Here is a 19,938-nt window from a genome sequence, read left to right as displayed (position 1 = left end):
GGGCATAAGAAGACATGACGAAAAGGGAGAGTTAAGGAGGGTGATGTGTGGGCAGAGAGGGGAAACTGGGCGAGAGAGGAACAGAGAAAGGAATTGTATCAGCCAGTTTAACTGTCTGATCCTCTGCATCGTTGGGACATGGTTAAAAAAAAAATCAGAGTACCAGGAAGACTCGTGTAGTAACTGGAGAGCATTCAGCTGGATTGTTGCTGCTGGAGAAGTGGTGGGAGTTTGTGGGGCAGAGTCGCAGCTGGTGATTGAAGCGGGCACCCCCTCCCGCTACACTGACCTTTACCTTCTCCCATCTCTCTGCTCCTGCGCATGCTCCCACCACAGATTTCGAGCCACAGGAAGAGGAGGACGATGAGGAGACCATTGAGGTGGAGGAGAGGCGTGCAGGTAACGACACTGAGGCCCGGCGCCGGGAGATTGAGATGCTGCGCAGGGAGAGCGAGCTGCCGCTGGAAGAGGTGCTGCGTTCCCTGCCGGCGGCCACCGCGACCACCTGCCGGCGGGCCACCAGTGAAGATGGCTGCTGGAGCTCCTCTGAGGAGGAGGAGGAGGAGGAGGAAGAGGAAGAGAGAAGGCCACCCAGGACACGGGAGGTGAGCAGTGCCCATGGCTCCAACCAGCAATGGCTTTTGTATGGTCAGTGTCCGAAGGGAGTAGAGGTTCAGGAGAGGCTCTGGCTGCTGCTGTTGACTGCTGAGAACTTTTTGGCCTCAACACCAAGCATATGCGTGGTGTAAATCTAATACTGTGCATCAGCCAGGTAACGTTATCCCTACTGTAAAGAATGGTGTAGTTAGCATCAAGCTATGGCAATGCTTTTCAGCAACAGGAACTGCAAATCTGGTCAGGCTTAATGGGAGGTTGAACGTTGTTAAATACAGAGATCCTGGATTAAAAACCTGCTTGCCTCTGCCAGAAATCTTAAACTGGGGAGGAAGTTTGTCTTTCAGCAGGACGAGGACCCAAAGCATCCTGTTAGGGCAATCATGAAGGGGCTTCAAATGAAGAAAATTGATGTCCTTGACTGATCCAGTCAAAATCCTGACCTTAACTTGATTGAATATCTCTGGTAGGACCTCAAGATTGCTGTCTGCTGCCGCTCCCCAACTAACCTGGCACAGCTTGAGCAATTTTGCAAGGAGGAATGGGCAAATTTTGTTCCATCATGTTGTGCAAAGCTCACGGAGACTTATCCAAAAAAGAGCTGTGAGAGATGGTTCAGCTGGGTGCTGAACAAAAGGGGACGAACATTTCAGGTTTTGAATTTTTAGTTTTTCATGCTTTACAATTTTCCCGTGACAATGGGGGAAAAAATGTGATTCACAAATGAAAATTCTGAGTTAAATTGATCAAGGTCCCTGGTTGTAATACTCATACGTGTGACCGGACGGTTGTGGGCTGAATACTTCATCAAGGTACAGTATGTTTTATGACTAAAGAAAGCTTTTGGCACATTGGCCGGTATATTTTAGGGCATTGAGTACAGGAGTTGTCATGTTGAAGTCGTATGAGAGTGAGGTTGAATTTCTGGTCACCTACTTGAATGGGTATGGAGAAAAATTAGAATGATGTTGTCAGGACTTGGGACCTCAGTTTTTGGAAAAAGTTGAATAGGTTAGGATTTGATTCCCTGGAGTCTCAGAGATTGAGGGAAGATCTTAGAGGTATACAAAATGATTAGGGGTATAGACAGGGTAAATGCATGCAGGCTTTATCTAAGCAGGTTGGGTGAGTCGAGAACTGGAACTCATAGGTTTCATGTGAAAGGTGAAAGATTGAAGAGGAATCGGAGGGGGAGCTTCTTCACTCAGCTGGCAGAAGTGGTTGTGAGTTCAATTGTAAGATTCAAGAGAAGTTTAGATAAGATCATGGGGATATGGAGGGCCATGGCCTGTGTGCAGGAGGGTGAGGTTGGGCATGGACTAAATGGGCCAAAGGGCCTATGTGCTGTAGTTCTCACTGACTTTACCAATACTTGTTACCCCATTCCCCGCTCAGTGTGTTTGAGACTACACTGCACTGTTAAACTGCTCAACATTCCTTTCCTCTCTATCATGCAGAACAACCGGCGGTGTTCAACTCGCAGGCGGCCGAGGCGAAGGTCTTCCCAGGAACTGGATGATGAGGAGTTTAACGCTGACCACGAGGAAGGTAGCCACATGATCTGCCCCCCACCCCACCCCACCCCCAGCATCAGACTTTAAGTGGTTACAGGTTCTTGGGAATGGTTTACTGGGATCTAATCCAGGTGTTTGGAGGGTTTATGTTTAAAATAACAGGTTCCTGGGAGCGGGGTACAGGCTGTGAAGGGCTCTTATGATCCTGCTGACTCACTGAGGTGCTATCTGTACAGATGAGGATGATGAGTGGACGATTGATGCGGAGGAGGAGCTGGCAGGAGATGTGGACCACGCAGCCGAGCTGGACGAACTGGCCAGAGAAAGTAAGGCTGTAGATACTGTGATTCTGTCTGAGATTCCTCATCCTCTGCTTTTAAAATGCTCATTTACCTCCTTCCTGCCCCTGTGCAGGTGAATTGCCCGTTGCTGATCTGCTGCGCAAGTATGGCCGAGCTTTCACAGAGCCTTTTGAGGCACTGGACTCCCCCTCTGAGGGCACCTCTGACTCGGAGGATGATGGCGAGGGTGAGGTTGGCGAGGATACCACATCTGAGTATGAGGAGAGCAGCCATTCTTCTGGTGAGGGAGCACACCCTCCTCACAGCCCTATACCGGTACCCAAGCTAATCCCATGGCCTAGTTAGTGTCAATCCCCACACTAATCCTATTACCCTCCTCTCTGTCCACAGCCTTGTGTCACAATGATCCCACTGCCCTGATCTCTCCCCATAGCCTTGTGTCGCTCCTCACACTAATCTGTCGCACTCTATCCCCCATAGCCCTGTATTGCTCCCCACACTCATCCTGCTCCACTCTGTTCACAGCTCTGTTTGCTTCCCACACTAATCCTACTGTCCCGCTCTCCACAGCCCTGTGTCACTCCCCACACTAATCCTACTGCCCTACTTTCTCCACAGCCCTGTATTGCTCCCCACTCTAATGCTACTGCCCCACTCTCTCCCCCCACAGCCCTGTGGCAGTACCTAAACTAACCCCACTGCCTCCACAGTGCTGTATCTGTCCATCAGGTGTGGTTGCGGTGGTTACAATTACAACATTTGCATGCTGTTTGGAGGGGAAAGAGGCCAAACGTGGGCAGTGGGAATAAAGCAGCTGGACATTGTGGTCAGTTGGGATGGGTTGGGTGGAAGGGCCTTTTCCATCACTAATTGTCCCCGCTGTTTCCCCCCTCACGGAAACCCTGTGGCTTGATCCCGTGTCATTATGCTGCTGCTGTCCAGCAGTTACTCACCCTTCCCATCCCGTCGCAGATTCTGACGACTTGACGGCAACAGAGGATGAGGAGGAGGAAGAGGAGGATGAAGAGGATGAGGAGGAGCAGGAGATTGGTGTTGAGTACTTACTGCAGGACGGCTTGGGAGATGAGGAGCTGAGCCGGGAGCCCACACCTTCCAGGGGCCCCAAGAAGGAAATCACAGACATTGCAGCTGCAGCTGAGAGCCTTCAGCCCAAGGGCTACACCCTGGCCACCACCCAGGTACCTTGTCTCATGTGCTGGTAGGGTGGGCAGTATTGGTTTGCTTTATGAATGTCACTTGCCCAGTTTGGTCCAGCAACTGCTCTGCAATGGACCACACGAAACTGCAGAGTTGTGAACACAGCTGAGCACATCATGGAAGACTGCTCTCCCTTCATGAACGTTGGCTATGTTCTTGCTTACTTAATAAAGCAGCCAGAATATTCCGAGGTCCCACATACACTGGATGTTTCCCTTCTCCCATCCTCCTCCGGGCAGAAATGAAACCCTGAAGCACATCCCACTAGGCTCAAGGACAGCTTCTGCTCCGTTGTTATGGAACTATTGATTGGATGGTCACCTAATGCAGCAACATGAATCTTGATCTTGTAGTCTATTTCATTATGATATTGCACTTTATAGTTTACCTACATTGTGCTATCTTTCTAACTGTTACGCGTTATGCTGCATTCTGTTATTGTTTTACCATGTTCTACGTCACTGCCCTGAGTAATGACTAGATCTTTATGAACTCCATCTGACAAGAGCTCCATACTGTATCTCAGTGCATGGGACAATAATAAAGCAATAGCAATGTACTGAGTGAAATTAGTTATTATAAGATGATAGTTGAATTAATGGAAGACTAAAATCATAGCTTTTTTTTTACTGACATTTTTTAGTCTTTAACCAACTCAGGCTTATTTTTCACAGTACGTAGTGGTTCGGCCCTGCTTCCTGGCAAAGACAGTATAGCAGTTACAGTTGCAAGGAAGAGTTTGTGAACCCTTTGCAATTTTTTGGTTTTCTGCATTAATTACTCATAAAATGTGGTGTAATCTTCATCTCAGTCATAATAATAGACTAACACAATCTGCCTAAGCTAATTACACACAAAGAATTGTACTGAGTACACCATGTAAGCAATCACAATCCTGGTTCAAAAAAGTCTGTGAACCTCTGGGGTAATGCCTTCTATTAAAGCTATTTGGAGTTAGGTGTTCCATCAATGAGATGAGATTGGAGGTGTGAGTTATAGAGATGCCCTGCCTTTTAAAAAAGGCACACAGTCAGGTTACTGACAGAGCCTGCTCTTCCCAAAGAAAGATCTGTTTACGTGCACCATGGCTTGATCAAAGCAACTTTCAGAGGACCTTAGAAGAAGAATTGTAGAGAAACTGGAAAAGGCTACAAAAACATTTCTAAAGACCTGAGTGTTCATCAGTCCAAGTAAAAGAAATTGCTTACAAATAGAGGAAATTCAGTTCTCTTGCTGGTTTCCTTAGGAGTGGGCGTTCTGCAAAGAGCACAACGTGCAATGCTGAAGGTGGTGGGAAAGAACCCAAGGGTAACAGCAAAAAGCCTGCAGAAATCTCTAGAACTTGCTAAAGTCTCTGTTCATCTGTCCGTTATAAGAAAAACATGGAACAAGAATGGTGTTCATGGAAGGACACCACGGAGGAAACCACTGCTCTCCAAAAAAAGAATATTGCTGCATTTCTGAAGTTTGCAGAAGACCACCCGGATGTTCCACATACTTCTGGGACAACGTTCTGTGGACAGATGAGACAAAGTTGAACTTGTTGTCAGAAATGCACACTATGTTTGGAGGAAAAAGGGCACTGCACGCCAACACCAAAACCTCATCCCAACTGTGAAGCACAGTGGAAGGAGCATCCTGGTTTGGGGCTGCTTTGCTGACTTGGGGCCTGGACAGCTTGCAATCGTTGAGGGAACAACAAATTCAAAATTGTATCAAGGCATTGTATCAAGAGAATGTCAGGCTTGTGGTCCATCACCTGAAGCTTAATATAATTTGGATGATGCATCAAGACAATGATCTGAAATACAAGAGCAAGTCACCAACAGAGTGGCTTAAAAAGAAGAAAATTGTGTTTTGGAATGGCCAAGTTAGAGTCCAGACCTTACCCCAATTGAGATGCTGTTCATGCAAGGTATCCCAGAAATATTGTGAACTAAAAACGTTTTCTATGGAGGAATGGTTTAAAATTCCTCCTTGCTGTTCTGCCAGTCTGAACAGCTACAGGAAATATTTGGTGGAGGTTATTGCTGCTAAGGGAGGTTCTACCAGTTATTAAATACAAGGGTTTACATACTTTTCCCAACCTGGACTGTGAATATTTAAACAATATGTTCAATAAAGACATGAAAAATATTTGTGTGTTTGTGTTTGTCTATTATTGTTACTCAGATGAAGATCAGACCACTTTTTATGAGTGTAATTAATGCAGAAAAACAGGTAATTGCAAAGGGTTCACAAACTTTTTCTTGCAACTGTACAAAACAGTTTATTATTTTTCATTGGCTAAGTATTAGCACATAACTGGTATTATCGTTGATTGGTTTATTCTTCTCTAAGGAATTTCTGTTATCTGGATTATGAAGGTGATAATTTTTTCGAAGGTGATAATTTTTCAAGGGCACCATCTTTTCATTGAATCTCTGCTTTACCTCTCAGCTTCTCACTTAGCTTCAAGTGCTCTGCATCTTTGTTAACTTCAAAATAAACAATCGTGAACAATCAATGAGTCAGTTTCTCACTTATTCCTGAACTAAATGAATCCAGGGTTTGAAAGTTACGGAGATCTGACAATACAGATCATACCATTACACAGAATGCAGAATAAGGTTTTACAGTCACAGAGGATGTACAATGCAGCCAAACAATAAGGTGCAAGGGGCACAAGATAGTGTGTGGTCAAAAGTTGGTCTTATAACAGTGGGATAGAAGCTGTCCTTGAGGTTGGTGCTTTCACGGTTTTGTATCTTCTGCATGATCTTAAGCAGCTTCCCTGGGGAAATAGCCATACCTGCTTTTAAGCAACGGACACAAAATGTTGGAGGAACTCAGTAGGCCAGGCAGCCTCGAGTGCCCCATGATCAGTGTTCCATAAGTAATGGGTGGGAGTTTAAGCTCTCATGGGCACGCTCTGCTTGGGTTGGGTGGTGGTGGTGGTTGTGTAATTGGGTGCTGCTGTGTTAACTGTGTGCTTGCATGCTTGTGTCTCAGGTGAAGACACCAGTGCCCTCCCTGCTTCGTGGGACGCTGCGGGAGTACCAGCACATCGGCCTGGACTGGCTGGTTACCATGTATGAGAAGAAGCTGAACGGCATCCTGGCTGATGAGATGGGGCTGGGCAAGACCATCCAGACCATTGCCCTGCTTTCTCACCTGGCTACAGAGAAGGGTGAGTTCGCCGTTGGAGGTGGTGGGGTTGGGGGGTTGTCTCAGATCAGCCTGTCCTGATGGTCCTCCATTCATCCCACAGGGAACTGGGGCCCTCACCTCATCATCGTGCCCACCAGCGTGATGCTGAACTGGGAGATGGAATTCAAGAGGTGGTGTCCCTCTTTCAAGATCCTCACCTACTATGGTGTGCAGAAGGAGCGCAAACTGAAGCGGCAGGTATGTGTTTGGGGTGGGGGGGGCGCGACTTCCCTTTGACCACTGGTGCCTTCAGCAGTTCTGCTCACCTTCCCTCTCCCCTGCACCCTCTGCCTCCCGTCTTGTCTCTCCTCCCTCGTATCCTGTCTCTTACTCGCTCTCTTGCACTTCCTCCCAATCCTTCTCTACTTCCCCTGCCCTCTTCTCTCCCATCCCTCTTCTTCCTCCTTTCTCATTGCATCCCATCTTGTCTCTTCCCTCCCTTTCCTTTTCCCTTCCATCCCATCTCATTTCTGCCATCCCAGTCTCCTTTCTTTCCCTCCCACTTCCTCTCTCCATCTCTCCTTGTCATCTTGTCTCTCTTTTTCTTCTTTTAACTCCTATCTGATCTAGTCTTTCTCATCGCTCTTTCTCCTGTTTTATCTCTCCCATCCACTTGGGTTTGGATAGCTGCTGTGCATTTACCTGCCTCTCATCCCACCCCAGGGCTGGACCAAACCCAATGCTTTCCATGTCTGTATCACCTCCTACAAGCTGGTGCTCCAAGACCACCAAGCCTTCCGCCGCAAGAACTGGAAGTATATGATCTTGGACGAAGCGCAGAACATTAAGAACTTTAAGTCGCAGCGCTGGCAGTCCCTGCTCAAGTTTAACAGGTCAGTCGCCTAGAGACACAGACGCCGCTGCCCATACACAGAAAGAAAGCCAGAGGCCTCCCGGAGATAGTCATTGGCTCTGGGAGGGAAACTAGGTCCATCCTTTCACCTCAGGAATCTGTAAGTGGTACTGGGAAGTAGTGGAGTGAGTTACAGAGAGAATTTGGTGGACGGGATAAAGTGATTGCAGCCAATAGGTGAAGCTGGGGTTGCTGCAGTGATGGATAAACTGTTGGCAAAATGATGGGCGGGAGGCTGAAGTTGGAGTGGAGATGAGCCGTCAGTGAAGTTAAAGAAAAATGAGTGTTCTTATTGACTAAGCCATGCTGATTTGAGAGCATAAGCTACGAAGAGTGGCTGGACAAAATTGTGTTGTCTTCTCTGGAGCAGTGGAGGCTGAGGGGAGCCCTGATAGAGGTTGATATGATTATGAGAGGATATAATATGACAGCAAGTATCTTTTTCTCTAGATACGTGTAATACCAAAGAACATGTATTTAGGGAGAGAGGATGAGTTCAAAGGAGATATGCTGGGCAAGTTATTCTTTGTACACAGAGTAGTGGGTGCCTGGAATATGCATCTATGGGTGGTGGTGGTGGAAGCAGATAGAGCAAGCATTGGAGAGGCTGACAGACCAATGGGCAGGCAGACAATGGAGGGGTATGGACCCTAGGGACAGAGATGGGTGGCAGAGTAGTGTAGTGGTTACAGTATAGGTGACCCGCGTTGGATTCCCGTGGTGCCTGTAAGAAGTTTGTACATTCTCCCGTGATCCAGAGATGTGTGGTTTAGTAGGTTAATTGGTCATTGTAAACTGTGCCGTGATTAGGCTGGGGTTAAATTGGGGTGTTGCTGGGCGACACAGCTCGAAGGGCCGGAAGGAGCCTTCCACATCGTATCTCTAAATAAATAGAATGAGTTCCTTTGAGCATTGTTGGTCAGCACAGTGGGCCTAAGGGCCTGTTCTTGTGCTGTATTCTGTGAAAGGGCAGGAGGGTTTGAAGATCACCTAATGTTCCTCTGGGCATCAGTGTAATGGTGCGTGAAGTGGGATGTTGCAGCGCTGCGTGCTGTCTCTGATATAGAAGAGGCTGAATTGAGTGCAACTGATTTTTATTTTGCCCTGCCACTGTTTTTCTTTCCCCTATCCGTCTGTTCACCTGGTTCCACTTTGCATTGACAGCCAGCGGCGCCTGCTGCTAACAGGAACTCCATTACAGAACAGCCTAATGGAACTGTGGTCACTTATGCACTTCCTGATGCCGCACGTCTTCCAGTCCCACCGGGAGTTCAAGGAGTGGTTTTCCAACCCGCTCACTGGCATGATCGAGGGCAGCCAGGAGTACAATGAGAACCTGGTCAAGAGGCTGCACAAGGTAGGGCACATCACCTCCTGCACCTTCCTCTCTCCATCCCCTCCCATTTCCCTGTCCCGTGTTTTCCTGCTCCCCATTCTCCTCCCTTCCCCAGGCGCATATGCATAGACCGAACCACACGCACATTCAGAGGCACACGGGCACACTTGTCTCGTTTCCCCCGCCCCCTGCAATGAGACCATAGCCCTCTATCTTTCTGTCTGTGTACATATCCAAACTTCCCTTACATGTTACATCTGAACTTGCATCCACCGCCTCCACTGGTGGCTTATTCCACACTCGCACCACCCGGATTTTCCTTAAATATTTTACTTTCACCCTGAACCTGTAACTTCTAGTTCTATTGTAACCCATGCTGAGGGAAAAAAGCACGCCTGCATTCACCCTTTCTATATATCCCTCATAGTTTCGTATAACTCTTAAGATGTCCCCTCAGTCCCTTTCTCGGGGAGAATATCTTCACAAGTATCTCTCGGTCCTCTGAGCTCCATGGAAAGTCCTAACCTATTTAACCTTCCCAATTTCTCTACTCAGTTCCCTGAGTGATGAAGAGGGTCTTATCGACATTCCCCACATTACCAAAAAAACTTTATCAAAGCTCTGTAGCTGCACAGAGGAGAGAAGCTTAACTTGTTGCATCATAGCCTGAACACCTGATGTCCCAAGAACAGAAAATGTTACAGAAAGTAGTGGATATCGCCAGTCCATCACAGGCAAAACCTTCTCCATCAGTATCTAAGTTTATATGGAATGCTGCCACAAGAAAACAGAATCTATCATCAAAGTCCCCTAACATCCAGGCCACACACTCTTCCTTCTTCTACCTTCGGGTAGGAGGTGCAGAAGCTTTAGGTTCCATACCACCAGGTTTAGGAGCTGTTATTATCCTACATCCATCAGACTCTTGAACCAGTGTGGATAACTTCATGCATCATTACTCTGAACTGATTCTATACCCTACGGGCTGACTTTCAAAGACGCTTTACAACTCAGGCTCACGGTATTATTTCTGTTTGTATAGTTTATCCCCTTTTGCACATTTGTTCCTGTTTATCTATAGTTTTTTGTTAAATTTTATTGTATTTTTTTCCTGCAATTGTCTGCTTGAAAATTAAGTTCAAGGTAGAATGTGGTAAAATATTTGTACTTCGATAATATATTTACTCTGACATTTAAGATTCACCACACCTAGATGAGAGAGCATGATCTGTAAGGAGAAGTATTGGACAGCTTGGGTTGTTTACTTTGGAGCAGTGAGGCTGAGGGGAGACCTGATAAAGATGTTTTAAATTATGAAAGACACAGATAGAGTAGATGTGGAACATTTCAGCCCATGATGTTGTGCCAACATTTTAACCTACTCTGTGATCGGTCTTAACCCTTCCCACCTAGACAGCCCAAAATCCTCCGTCTTCTTACACCCACTTGCCGGTCTAAGTGTCTATTAAGTGTCCCTAATGCATTTGCCTCTATCATCGTTTATTATAACTATACAACACACACAAAATGCTGGAAATGTTTGTGTGTTCATCAGGATTTCTTGCATCTGCAGTCTCCTGTATTTCTACAAATTTACATATTTGTCTCTGCATAATTCATATTTCTATTTTCCAATAAATGCCAACAGGAAAATGAATCTCATGTGGTAATGCATAAGTACTTGGATAATAAATTTACATTGCCAATGACTGTTTCTTTTCCATTCCCTACTCTGCAGGTCCTGCGGCCATTTCTCCTGCGCAGGATTAAGGTGGACGTGGAGAAGCAGATGCCAAAGAAGTATGAGCATGTGGTGCAATGCCGCTTGTCAAAACGACAGCGGTACCTGTACGATGACTTCATGTCTCAGGCCTCGTAAGTGTCGTCCCTTTTTGCCCCAGGGAAGTTAATCCGCATCTCATCCACGTGGAGAGAAGCTTCACTCTGTGTCCTGACGATAGAAGTGTGTAATGGGACGATGTGCAACACCCCACACTTGCTCAGATTAAATGCCATCTCTTATTTCTCTGTGTACATTTCCAGCTGATCTATATCGCACTGCATCTTCTGACAAATTTCCTTACTGCATCATCTGCAAATTTACAAACCCACCCACCTATAATTTCTTATAAATTTATACACTCAGTGACCATTTCATTAAATGCATCGGCACACCTTGTTAATGCAAATAGCTAATCATCCAATTATGGGGCAGCAACTCAGTGCATAAAAGCATGCAGACATGGTCAAGAGGTTCATGTGTTCAGGTCAAACATCAGAATAGGAAAGAAGTGTGATCTAAGTGACTTTCTCCTGAAAAGATTGTTGGTGTGGGACAGGATGGTCTGAGCATCTCAGAGCCTGCTGATCCGGGATTTTCACTCACAGCGGTCTCTGGAAGTTACAGAGAATGGTGCAAAAACACACCCAGTGAACATCAGTACTGTGGGCAGAACGCCTTGTTAATGAGAGAGGTCAGGAGATCAACCAGATTGGTTCAAGTGGACAGGAAGGCAGTAATTTTAAAAAACCTCATGTTACAACAGTGATGTTCAGAAAGAGCATCTCTGAATGCTCAACACATCAAACCGTGAAGTGGATGGGCTACAGCAGCAGAAAGCCACAAACATACTCAGTGCCACTTTATTAGGGACAGGAGGTAGCCAACAAAGTGGCTACTTGAGTGTATATATCACAGACACAAAAGTCCCAGCACTGATCCCTGTAATACACCATGGGTCACACACCTCCAGTCAGAGTAGCAACCCTCCACCACTACCCTGTCCCCTCTGTAGCGGCCACTTGACCGGTCTTTGCTTCATTGTGCCTGTAGTGTTGGTTGCCGGAAAAGTCCCTGGCGTTGCTTCTGGCCTAGTTGATGTTTTCTGGCACTATTGCAGTCAGGAACGGCCCAGACTTTCTTAGTGGCTTATAGATTCAAAGTGGAGTTTATTGTTACATGTACAGGTATATGTGTGTACTTGTACAGTGAAAAACTTAGTTTCAGCAGCAACATAGCAGGGACAGCATGATAGCGTAGTGGCTAGTGTAATATTTTACAGAGCAAGCAATCAGAGCCCAATTCCTGCTGCTGTCTAAGGAGTTTGTATGTTTTCCCTGAGACCGCGTGGGTCTCCAGTTTCCTCCTACATTCCAAACATGTACAAGTTACTAAATTGTGGGCATGCTATGTTGACACTGGAAAGAAGGTGACACATGCGAGCTGCCCCCAGCACTTTGTCAGATTGTGTTGGTTGTAACGCAAAATGATGCATTTCATTATGGTGCTCTGAGATATGACAAAGCTAATCTTTCGAGTTATGTAAGCAACATTCAAATTAAGTGTAAATTATTTACAAAAATTCTACAAAAAGGAACACCATTAGAATAAAAACCACATCCGTGAAGGTGCAAAAGTAGTCACAGTGTTGCTGTCCTTGGGTAGTGGTTACAGTTGTGTGGGTTGGTTCAAGACCAGAATGGTTGAAGGGAAGTCGCTGTTCCTGACCCTGGTGACGTGGGGCTTCAGATTTCTGTACCATCTGCCTGATGGGAACCATGAGAAGACGATGTGGGTATCTATGGTTGACGTTGTCTTCTTGAGGCGGCAGCTCCTGTAGATATTACTGATGGTGGGTAGGGATATGCCCGTGATGTTTTGGTCTGAGTCCACGACTCTGCAGCTTCTTGCATTGCTGTACATTGAAATTACTGTACCAGCCTGCGATGCAACCAGCCGGTACACCTTCCAACAATACACAGAGTGCTCAGAATCAAAGACACTAACATGTCTCCCTTGTGGTTCGAGCATCATAAGACATAGAAGATTCAGCCCAGGCAGTCTGCTCCCCCATTCAATCATTGTTCTTGTAAATGTCCTCTGGGCCCTTTCCAGTGCCACAATGTACTTTCTTAGGTATGGAGTCCAAAACTGCTCACAGTACTCACTCTAAAGGTACTTTCACCATTGCCTTATAAAGCCTCAGCATTACATCCTTTTGTATTCTTGTCCTCTCAAAATGAACATTAACGTCACATTTGTCTTCCTTACTACTGACTCAACCTGCAAGTTAACCTTAGGGAATCTTGCAATAGGACTCCCAGGCTTCAAATTTCAGAATTTGATCCCCATTCAGAAAATATTCCTTTATGCCTTTATTCCTTCTACCAAAGGACCTACACTCTATTCGATCTGTCCTTATTTGCCTATTCTACTTCCATTGAGCTTTGTGAATTAAGATAACAGATGGGATAAAGGTATAGTTCCCTAGATTCAAAGGGGATGCGTGGCAGTAGGATTGGACCCAGCAGGTGACCCCTCTTGGGCACGGGAGCCTGAGTGCATGATGGGTGGGGGACAGCCCTGGCAGAGTTTAATGATATTTTTTCCCGTTTTCCTCCAGCACCAAAGAGACTCTGGAGAGTGGCCACTTCATGAGTGTGATCAACATCCTGATGCAGTTGCGAAAAGTTTGCAACCATCCCAATCTTTTTGACCCGCGCCCCATCCACTCGCCCTTTATCACTGAGGGCATCTGTTACACCACTGCCTCCTGTGTGCTCCGGGCCCTTGAGTACCAACCCTTCAAGGTAAGATGCCGGTGGGGGTGGAGAGTTGTCAGATCTGACCCTGGGAGTTTGTGATTGGATGATTTAGAGTGCTCACCCTGTGTCTGAGATTATTAATTTAATGATGCATTATTGCAGCATGTTGTTGTGTAGAGTGGCTTGGTAGTGCTCTTGCGTAAATCACAAGTGGTTAGTTTGCAAGTATAACAGGTTACAAAGAGTCAAATGGAACAATGGCCTTCTTTGCTAGAGGGATTGAATTTAAGAGCCGTGAAGTTATGCTGCAACTGTACAGGGTACTGGTGAGGCTGCACCTGGAGTACTGCTTGCAGTTCTGGTCTCCTTACTTGAGGAAAGATTCACCAGCTTTGAAGGCAGTGCAGAGGCAGTTCACCAGGTTAATTCTGGAGATGAGGGGTTTAGCCTATGAGAAGAGAGTGAGTTGTCTCGGACTATACTCACTGGAATTCAGAAGATTGAGAGGGGATCTTATAGAAGCATAAAATTCTGAAAGAGGTGGATAAGATATAGGCCCAAAATTGTTTCTGCTGGTAGGTGAGAATAGAACTTGGGAACATAGCCTCATTTTGGGGGAATAGATTAAGGTCAGAGGTGAGGAGAAACTGCTTTTCCCATAGAGTAGTTAATCTGTGGAATCCTCTGCCTAGGGAAGCAGTAGGCTCAGTTAGGTATATCTTTTCATAACAAAATTAGGGATTCTGGAGAAAAGATGGGTAGATACAGCTGCATTCACGGGTAAATCTGGTGGAGCAGCCTCGATGGGCCAGGTGGCTGACTCCTGTTCTGATTTCATATGCTGTTATATTCTTACGGCCACGTTGGCAAGTGTGGGCTCACTTCTGACTAATTCCAGTACAGGATTTGGTGTTCTTCAGAGCAGAAAAGGCATATGACATTGTGCTGAAAAATGACAAGCGAAATTTAGTGCAGACAAGTGCAAGACGTTGACAAGCCAAGGTAAGACTTAGTACAGTGAATGGTAGCGCAGTGGGGTATTCAGAAGAACAAAAGGACCTGGGAGTACAGACACGTAATTCCTTGAAAAGGGTATCACAGTGGATTTGGTCATAAAGAAAGATTTTAGTACATTGCCTTTTGTAAATTAGGCATTTATACATAAGTACAGCAATGGAATGCTATGTTGAAGTTCTACAATACATAAATGAAGCAGAATTTGGAGTACTATGCACAGTTGTGGTTACCTAACTACAGGAAAGATATCAATGAGTTAGAAAGAGTGAAGGAAAAGTTTACAAGGATGTTGTTGGAGGTTTGAAACATGAGTTATAGGAAAAGATGGAATCGGTTAGAACCTTACTGGACCACTGGAGGATGAGGTGGGTTTTATAGAGGTGTACAAAATGATGAGAGATTTAGGTGAGATGAATATAAGCAGGCTTTTTCCTCTGAGGTTGGGTGAGACTAGGATTAAAGGTCAAATGCTTAGAGTGAAAGGCAAAATATTTGAGGGGAATGGGGGGGTGGGGACGGGGAATCTTCTTCACGTAGAGGGCAGTGAGAGCGTGGGAAATAACTGCCAGTGGAAGTGGTGGATGTGGGTTTGATTGCAACGTTTAAGTGAAGTATTTACTTGGATTTCCAGAAGGTATCCAATAAGGTGGCACTGACGATACCTCAGTAAATACACTTAATACAAAGGTTAGATAGATTTTTGCATAGTTGGGGAATTAAAGGTTATGAGGAAAAGGCAGGTAGGTGGAGATGAGTCCATGGTCAAATCAGCCATCTTATTGAATGGTGGAACAGGCTGGATGGGCCAGATGGCTGACTCCTGCTCCTATTTCTTCTGTTTCTATGTTTGGATGGGTATATGGATGGGCAAGGGGTTTGGAGGGACGTGGTCTGGGTGCAGCTAGATGGGACTAGGCAGAAGGTCACATTGTCATAGACTAGATGGACCAAGAGGCCTGTATCTGTTTTGTAGTGCACTTTGACTCGGTCAGTAGGAGTGTGCTTGTTTGGGGCCTGGAGAACTTTGTTAGTTAATGTCTTAACAGAGCGAGGTTTATTGTTACCTACTTGCATGACATGAAATTTGCTGTTTTGTGGTGGCTGTACAGTGGAAAGATGTAAAATTGATATATATTTCTAAATAAATAAATACTGCAAAGGAGGAATAAGGAGATAGTGTTCTTGCCTTCATGGACCATTCAGGAACCTGATGGTGAAGAGAAAGAAAGTGTTCCTAAATTGTTGAGTGTACGTCTTCAGGCTCCTGTAACTCCTCCCTAGTGGTAATAAGGAGAAGGTGGCATATTCCAGATGGTGAGGGTCCTTAGTGATGGATGCTGCTTTCTTGTCACATCACCTCTAGAAGATGTCCTTGGTGGTGGGGCGGTTGATGGAGCTGTGTGAGTCTACAACTCTTTGCAGCCTCTTGCGATCCTGTGCATTGGAGCCTCCATACCAGGCAGTAATGAAAGCAGTCAGAATGCTGTATCTGTAGAAATTTGTGAGAATGTTTGGTGACATACCAAATTTCCTCAAACTCCTAATGGAGTGGCACTCCAGGCATGCCTTCTTCATGACAACATCAATGTGTTGGACCAAGGATAGTTCCTCTGAGATATTAATGTCCAGAAACTTGAAACTGCTCACTTTCTACCACTGACCCGAGGACTGGTGTGTGTTCTCCTTACGGAAGTTGACAATCTGTTCCTTGGTCTTGCTGGCGTTGAGTGCAAGGTTGTTGCTGCGACACAACTCAGGCAGCCAGTCCATCTCACTCCTGTACATCTCCCTGCTGCTGTCTGACAGTAGTGATTCTGTTGCTGAATTTGTAGATGGCATTTGAGCTATGGCTAGCAACATAGTCATGGATATAGGGAGTAGAGCAGTGGAGTGGGCTAAGCATGCATCCTTAAGGTGCGCCAACGAGGAGGTGTTATCACCCAACAGCACTGATTGGTGTCCCGATGAGATTGAGGATCCATTTGCAGAGGCCCAGGTGTTGAAGTTTGTTGATTAGTATTAGGTACGATGGTATTGCACGCTGAGCTGCAATCCATGAAACAGCAGCCTGGCACATCTGGGTGTTAACTGGAGGGTCCAATACCAGGCGTAGAGTCAGTGAGATTGCATTGCTGTAGACCTGTTATGGCAGCAGACAAATCGCAGCAGGTCCAAGTCCTCGCTCGGACAAAAAAAAATTATTCCGTCTCACTCTTGTACATCTTCCTGTTGCCATCAGGATCTACCAAGAATAGCTCCAGGCCTTTGCTACCTCTGGTTGTCAGCGAAGGGCCCAGTTGGTTGACCTCAGGCCCAGTGGGGTTCAGGGGATTAGCCAACAGGAATGTCCCAGGCTTTTTGGCCTTAGGAAACCAGTTCGCTGACCTTAATCAGCAAGAAAGACCCACATCTGAGCAGAAGGGTGTGTGGTCCCTTTGGAAGCTGGAGGGATTTTTTGGGGTTATGGTTTTGGCTCATATCTGGGTGAGTATAGGCTGCAACCCTCACCTTCCCTCTTGCATCTTTTTGCTCCCTCCTGCCACTCCCTAGCAAGTGGACCTAGGTATGTTTGACCTGATCAACTTGGAGGGCCATCTCTCCAAGTACGAGTCGGAAACCTTCCTCCCCGCCCACAAGGTCTCTCTGAAGCTGATCGAAGAGATTGCCGACGGACCAGACCCACCACCACGGCCCCGTCCTGTACGAATGAAGGTGAACAGGTGAGTTTGCATTCGGGTCTTCTCCGTCTCTCTCCTCTGCCTCGTTCCCGATGGTTTGCCCTCCCTCCACTCCAAAGGAGAGGGCAGGGCGCTTCCCCTGTTCCATTCCTGTCCTTCCCCTTTTAGTTTAGGCTGTTGCTTCAGATGGTGTCTCTCTCCTGTCTTACTTTTCCCCTTCCTTCAACATGTGTCTCTCTCTTTCCTCCATCCCATCTCTGTATAGGATTCTTGAATTCCCTTCTCATTCCGTGCTCTCCCTTCCAACCTTCTCCCCTTCTGGTCCTCTCTGTCAAGGCAACTTGCTCTCTTCTGCCCTCCTCTCTCAATGCCTCTTCCCTCTGTCTCTCTCGATGTCCCTGTCTTCCTTTCTTCCTCCCACTCCCTCTCGAGTCGGCTCTCCTTCCCCTTGGTACGTTACCAATTCTTCCCCCCCACCACCCTTCACCATCTGCCCCTCTCTGCTCTGCCCCAGGATGCTGCAACCTGCACAGAAGCCAGACGGGCGGACGGTTGTCCTGGTCAACAGCCCGCGGCCACCGTTGCCAGTGCCCCAGAACACACCGCAGACTCCGATGCAAGTACGTCCTCCTGAGGTTCTTCAGACCATTCAGAGCACAGTCCCTCTCCACCCCATCGTCAGTCCTGCCACACAGGTTGTCACTGCTTCACCAGGTAAGGGCACTAAGGGTTTGATTTCCACTGACTGGTGTCTCTCAGTTCCTCTCTCTCAGGGGGAGATCTGTACACTGACCAGTGACTCTCAGTTCCCATCTGTCAGGGGGAGATCTGTACTGACCAGTGTCTCATAGTCCCACTTTCTCAGGGGGAGATCTGTACACTGACCGGTGTCTCTCAGTCCCTCTCTCTCAGGGACAGATCTGTACACTGGCCAGTGTCTCTCAGTCCCTCTCTCTCAGGGGGAGATCTGTACACTGACCGGTGTTTCTCAGTCCCTCTCTCTCAGGGGAGATCTGTACACTGACCGGTGTCTCTCAGTTCCCCCCTCTCTCAGGGGAGATCTGTACACTGACTGGTGTCCCATAGTCCCACTCTCTCAGGGGGAGATCTGTACACTGACTGGTGTCTCTCAGTCCCTCTCTCTCAGTGGGAGATCTGTACACTGACCGGTGTCTCTCAGTCCCTCTCTCTCAGGGGGAGATCTGTACACTGACCGGTGTCTCTCAGTCCCTCTCTCTCAGGGGGAGATCTGTACACTGACCGGTGTCTCTCAGTCCCTCTCTCTCAGGGGGAGATCTGTACACTGACCGGTGTCTCTCAGTCCCTCTCTCTCAGGGGGAGATCTGTACACTGACCAGTGTCTCTCAGTCCCTCTCTCTCAGGGGGAGATCTGTACACTGACCGGTGTCTCTCAGTCCCTCTCTCTCAGGGGAGATCTGTACACTGACCGGTGTCTCTCAGTCCCTCTCTCTCAGGGGGAGATCTGTACACTGACTGATGTCTCTCAGTCTCTCAGTTCCCCCCTCTCTCAGGGGGAGATCTGTACACTGACCAGTGTCTCTCAGTCCCTCTCTCAGGGAGAGATCTGTACACTGACCGGTGTCTCTCAGTCCCTCTCTCTCAGGGGGAGATCTGTACACTGACCGATGTCTCTCAGTCCCTCTCTCAGGGAGAGATCTGTACACTGACCGGTGTCTCTCAGTCCCTCTCTCTCAGGGGGAGATCTGAATACTGACCAGGATGTGGCCTCCTGCCCCTATCCAGCTGAACTCTTGTAATTATTCTCCAGGTGCACCATTCCATCATGGTAGGGCATAAAGTTCTTAAGTAGCTGACCCTGTCACCGTAGGTTGAACCATCTGCTTGTCCTCAATCTGTAGAAGTTGGAAATCTGTCCGATGTCTGAATGTTCTTTCCGCGTGCTCAGCCCACTGGATGCTGCCTGCTGTCCTGGTGATGTGCATGATTTCAGTGTTCTGTGGTGTATTGTGCTTTTCCTACTGACCCATACTGGTGGTGTGTGTCGGGATGTGTATGGATATTGTATTCTGTTCTAATATTTCTGTCTCTGTTTTCCCCCACCCCCTTCCCTTATCCCTCTCCCTTTTCCTTCCCCTTTCCACTCCCTCGTCCCCGTCTCCCATTTCCTCTTCCTCCCTCTCCCTTTCCTTCCCTCACCCCTCAGGAATGCCGTCTCCGCTGTCCCTCCCTCAGGTGGTGGCACCCCCACGAACCCCAGTGCTGGGGGCCGCTCTCCAGCCGCCCCCTCCCTCAGTTAGTCTGGGGGTGGGGGTGAGACCAGTGCCTGTACAGGCATTGAGGGTGACCCCGGCCATGCGTGGCCCCCAGCCCCTGGCTGGATACACGGTGCAGACAGGGGCAAGTGGACCCCTCCCTCAGCGCCTCATCCTCTCCCCCGACATGCAGGCCCGACTGCCCAGTGAGTACCAGGGACTGAGGTGGGGGGCTGGGGGGGTGGGGAGCAGTGAGGAGGAAGATGGTGAAGTGGGGGAGGTGAAGGGAGAGTGAGCTTGGAGGAGGGAGTGGGGTAGAGTGCAGCAAGAAGAGAAGATGGGGAGGAGGGGTTGATGATGGTGGAGGAGTGCGTTGGATGGGTTGCAGGGAGGGAATTTGGGGGGTTGAACACTCCAATGATATGTGTTTTCCTCTG

The 19,938-nt window shown here is 47.5% G+C and overlaps 1 protein-coding gene across 2 annotated transcripts in view; it reads left to right on the top strand.

Annotated features, from left to right (window-relative positions):
• The window catches only part of srcap (Snf2-related CREBBP activator protein), a 68,631-nt gene that overhangs the window by 29,744 nt on the left and 18,949 nt on the right, over positions 1-19,938 (top strand). For both annotated transcript variants that reach the window (XM_072271466.1, XM_072271465.1), the window contains 14 exons: positions 337-605; positions 2,073-2,163; positions 2,366-2,455; positions 2,544-2,711; positions 3,404-3,630; positions 6,641-6,818; positions 6,900-7,036; positions 7,502-7,671; positions 8,856-9,048; positions 10,766-10,902; positions 13,431-13,617; positions 17,140-17,309; positions 17,782-17,981; positions 19,453-19,707. In XM_072271466.1, coding sequence (XP_072127567.1) covers positions 337-605; positions 2,073-2,163; positions 2,366-2,455; positions 2,544-2,711; positions 3,404-3,630; positions 6,641-6,818; positions 6,900-7,036; positions 7,502-7,671; positions 8,856-9,048; positions 10,766-10,902; positions 13,431-13,617; positions 17,140-17,309; positions 17,782-17,981; positions 19,453-19,707 — 2,472 coding nt within the window. The remainder of the gene's footprint in view (positions 1-336; positions 606-2,072; positions 2,164-2,365; positions 2,456-2,543; positions 2,712-3,403; positions 3,631-6,640; positions 6,819-6,899; positions 7,037-7,501; positions 7,672-8,855; positions 9,049-10,765; positions 10,903-13,430; positions 13,618-17,139; positions 17,310-17,781; positions 17,982-19,452; positions 19,708-19,938) is intronic.

Source organism: Mobula birostris, chromosome 11 (genome assembly GCF_030028105.1).
Source record: "Mobula birostris isolate sMobBir1 chromosome 11, sMobBir1.hap1, whole genome shotgun sequence".
Lineage (NCBI taxonomy): Eukaryota > Metazoa > Chordata > Chondrichthyes > Myliobatiformes > Myliobatidae > Mobula > Mobula birostris.
This window is presented reverse-complemented; position numbering and strand designations above follow the sequence as displayed.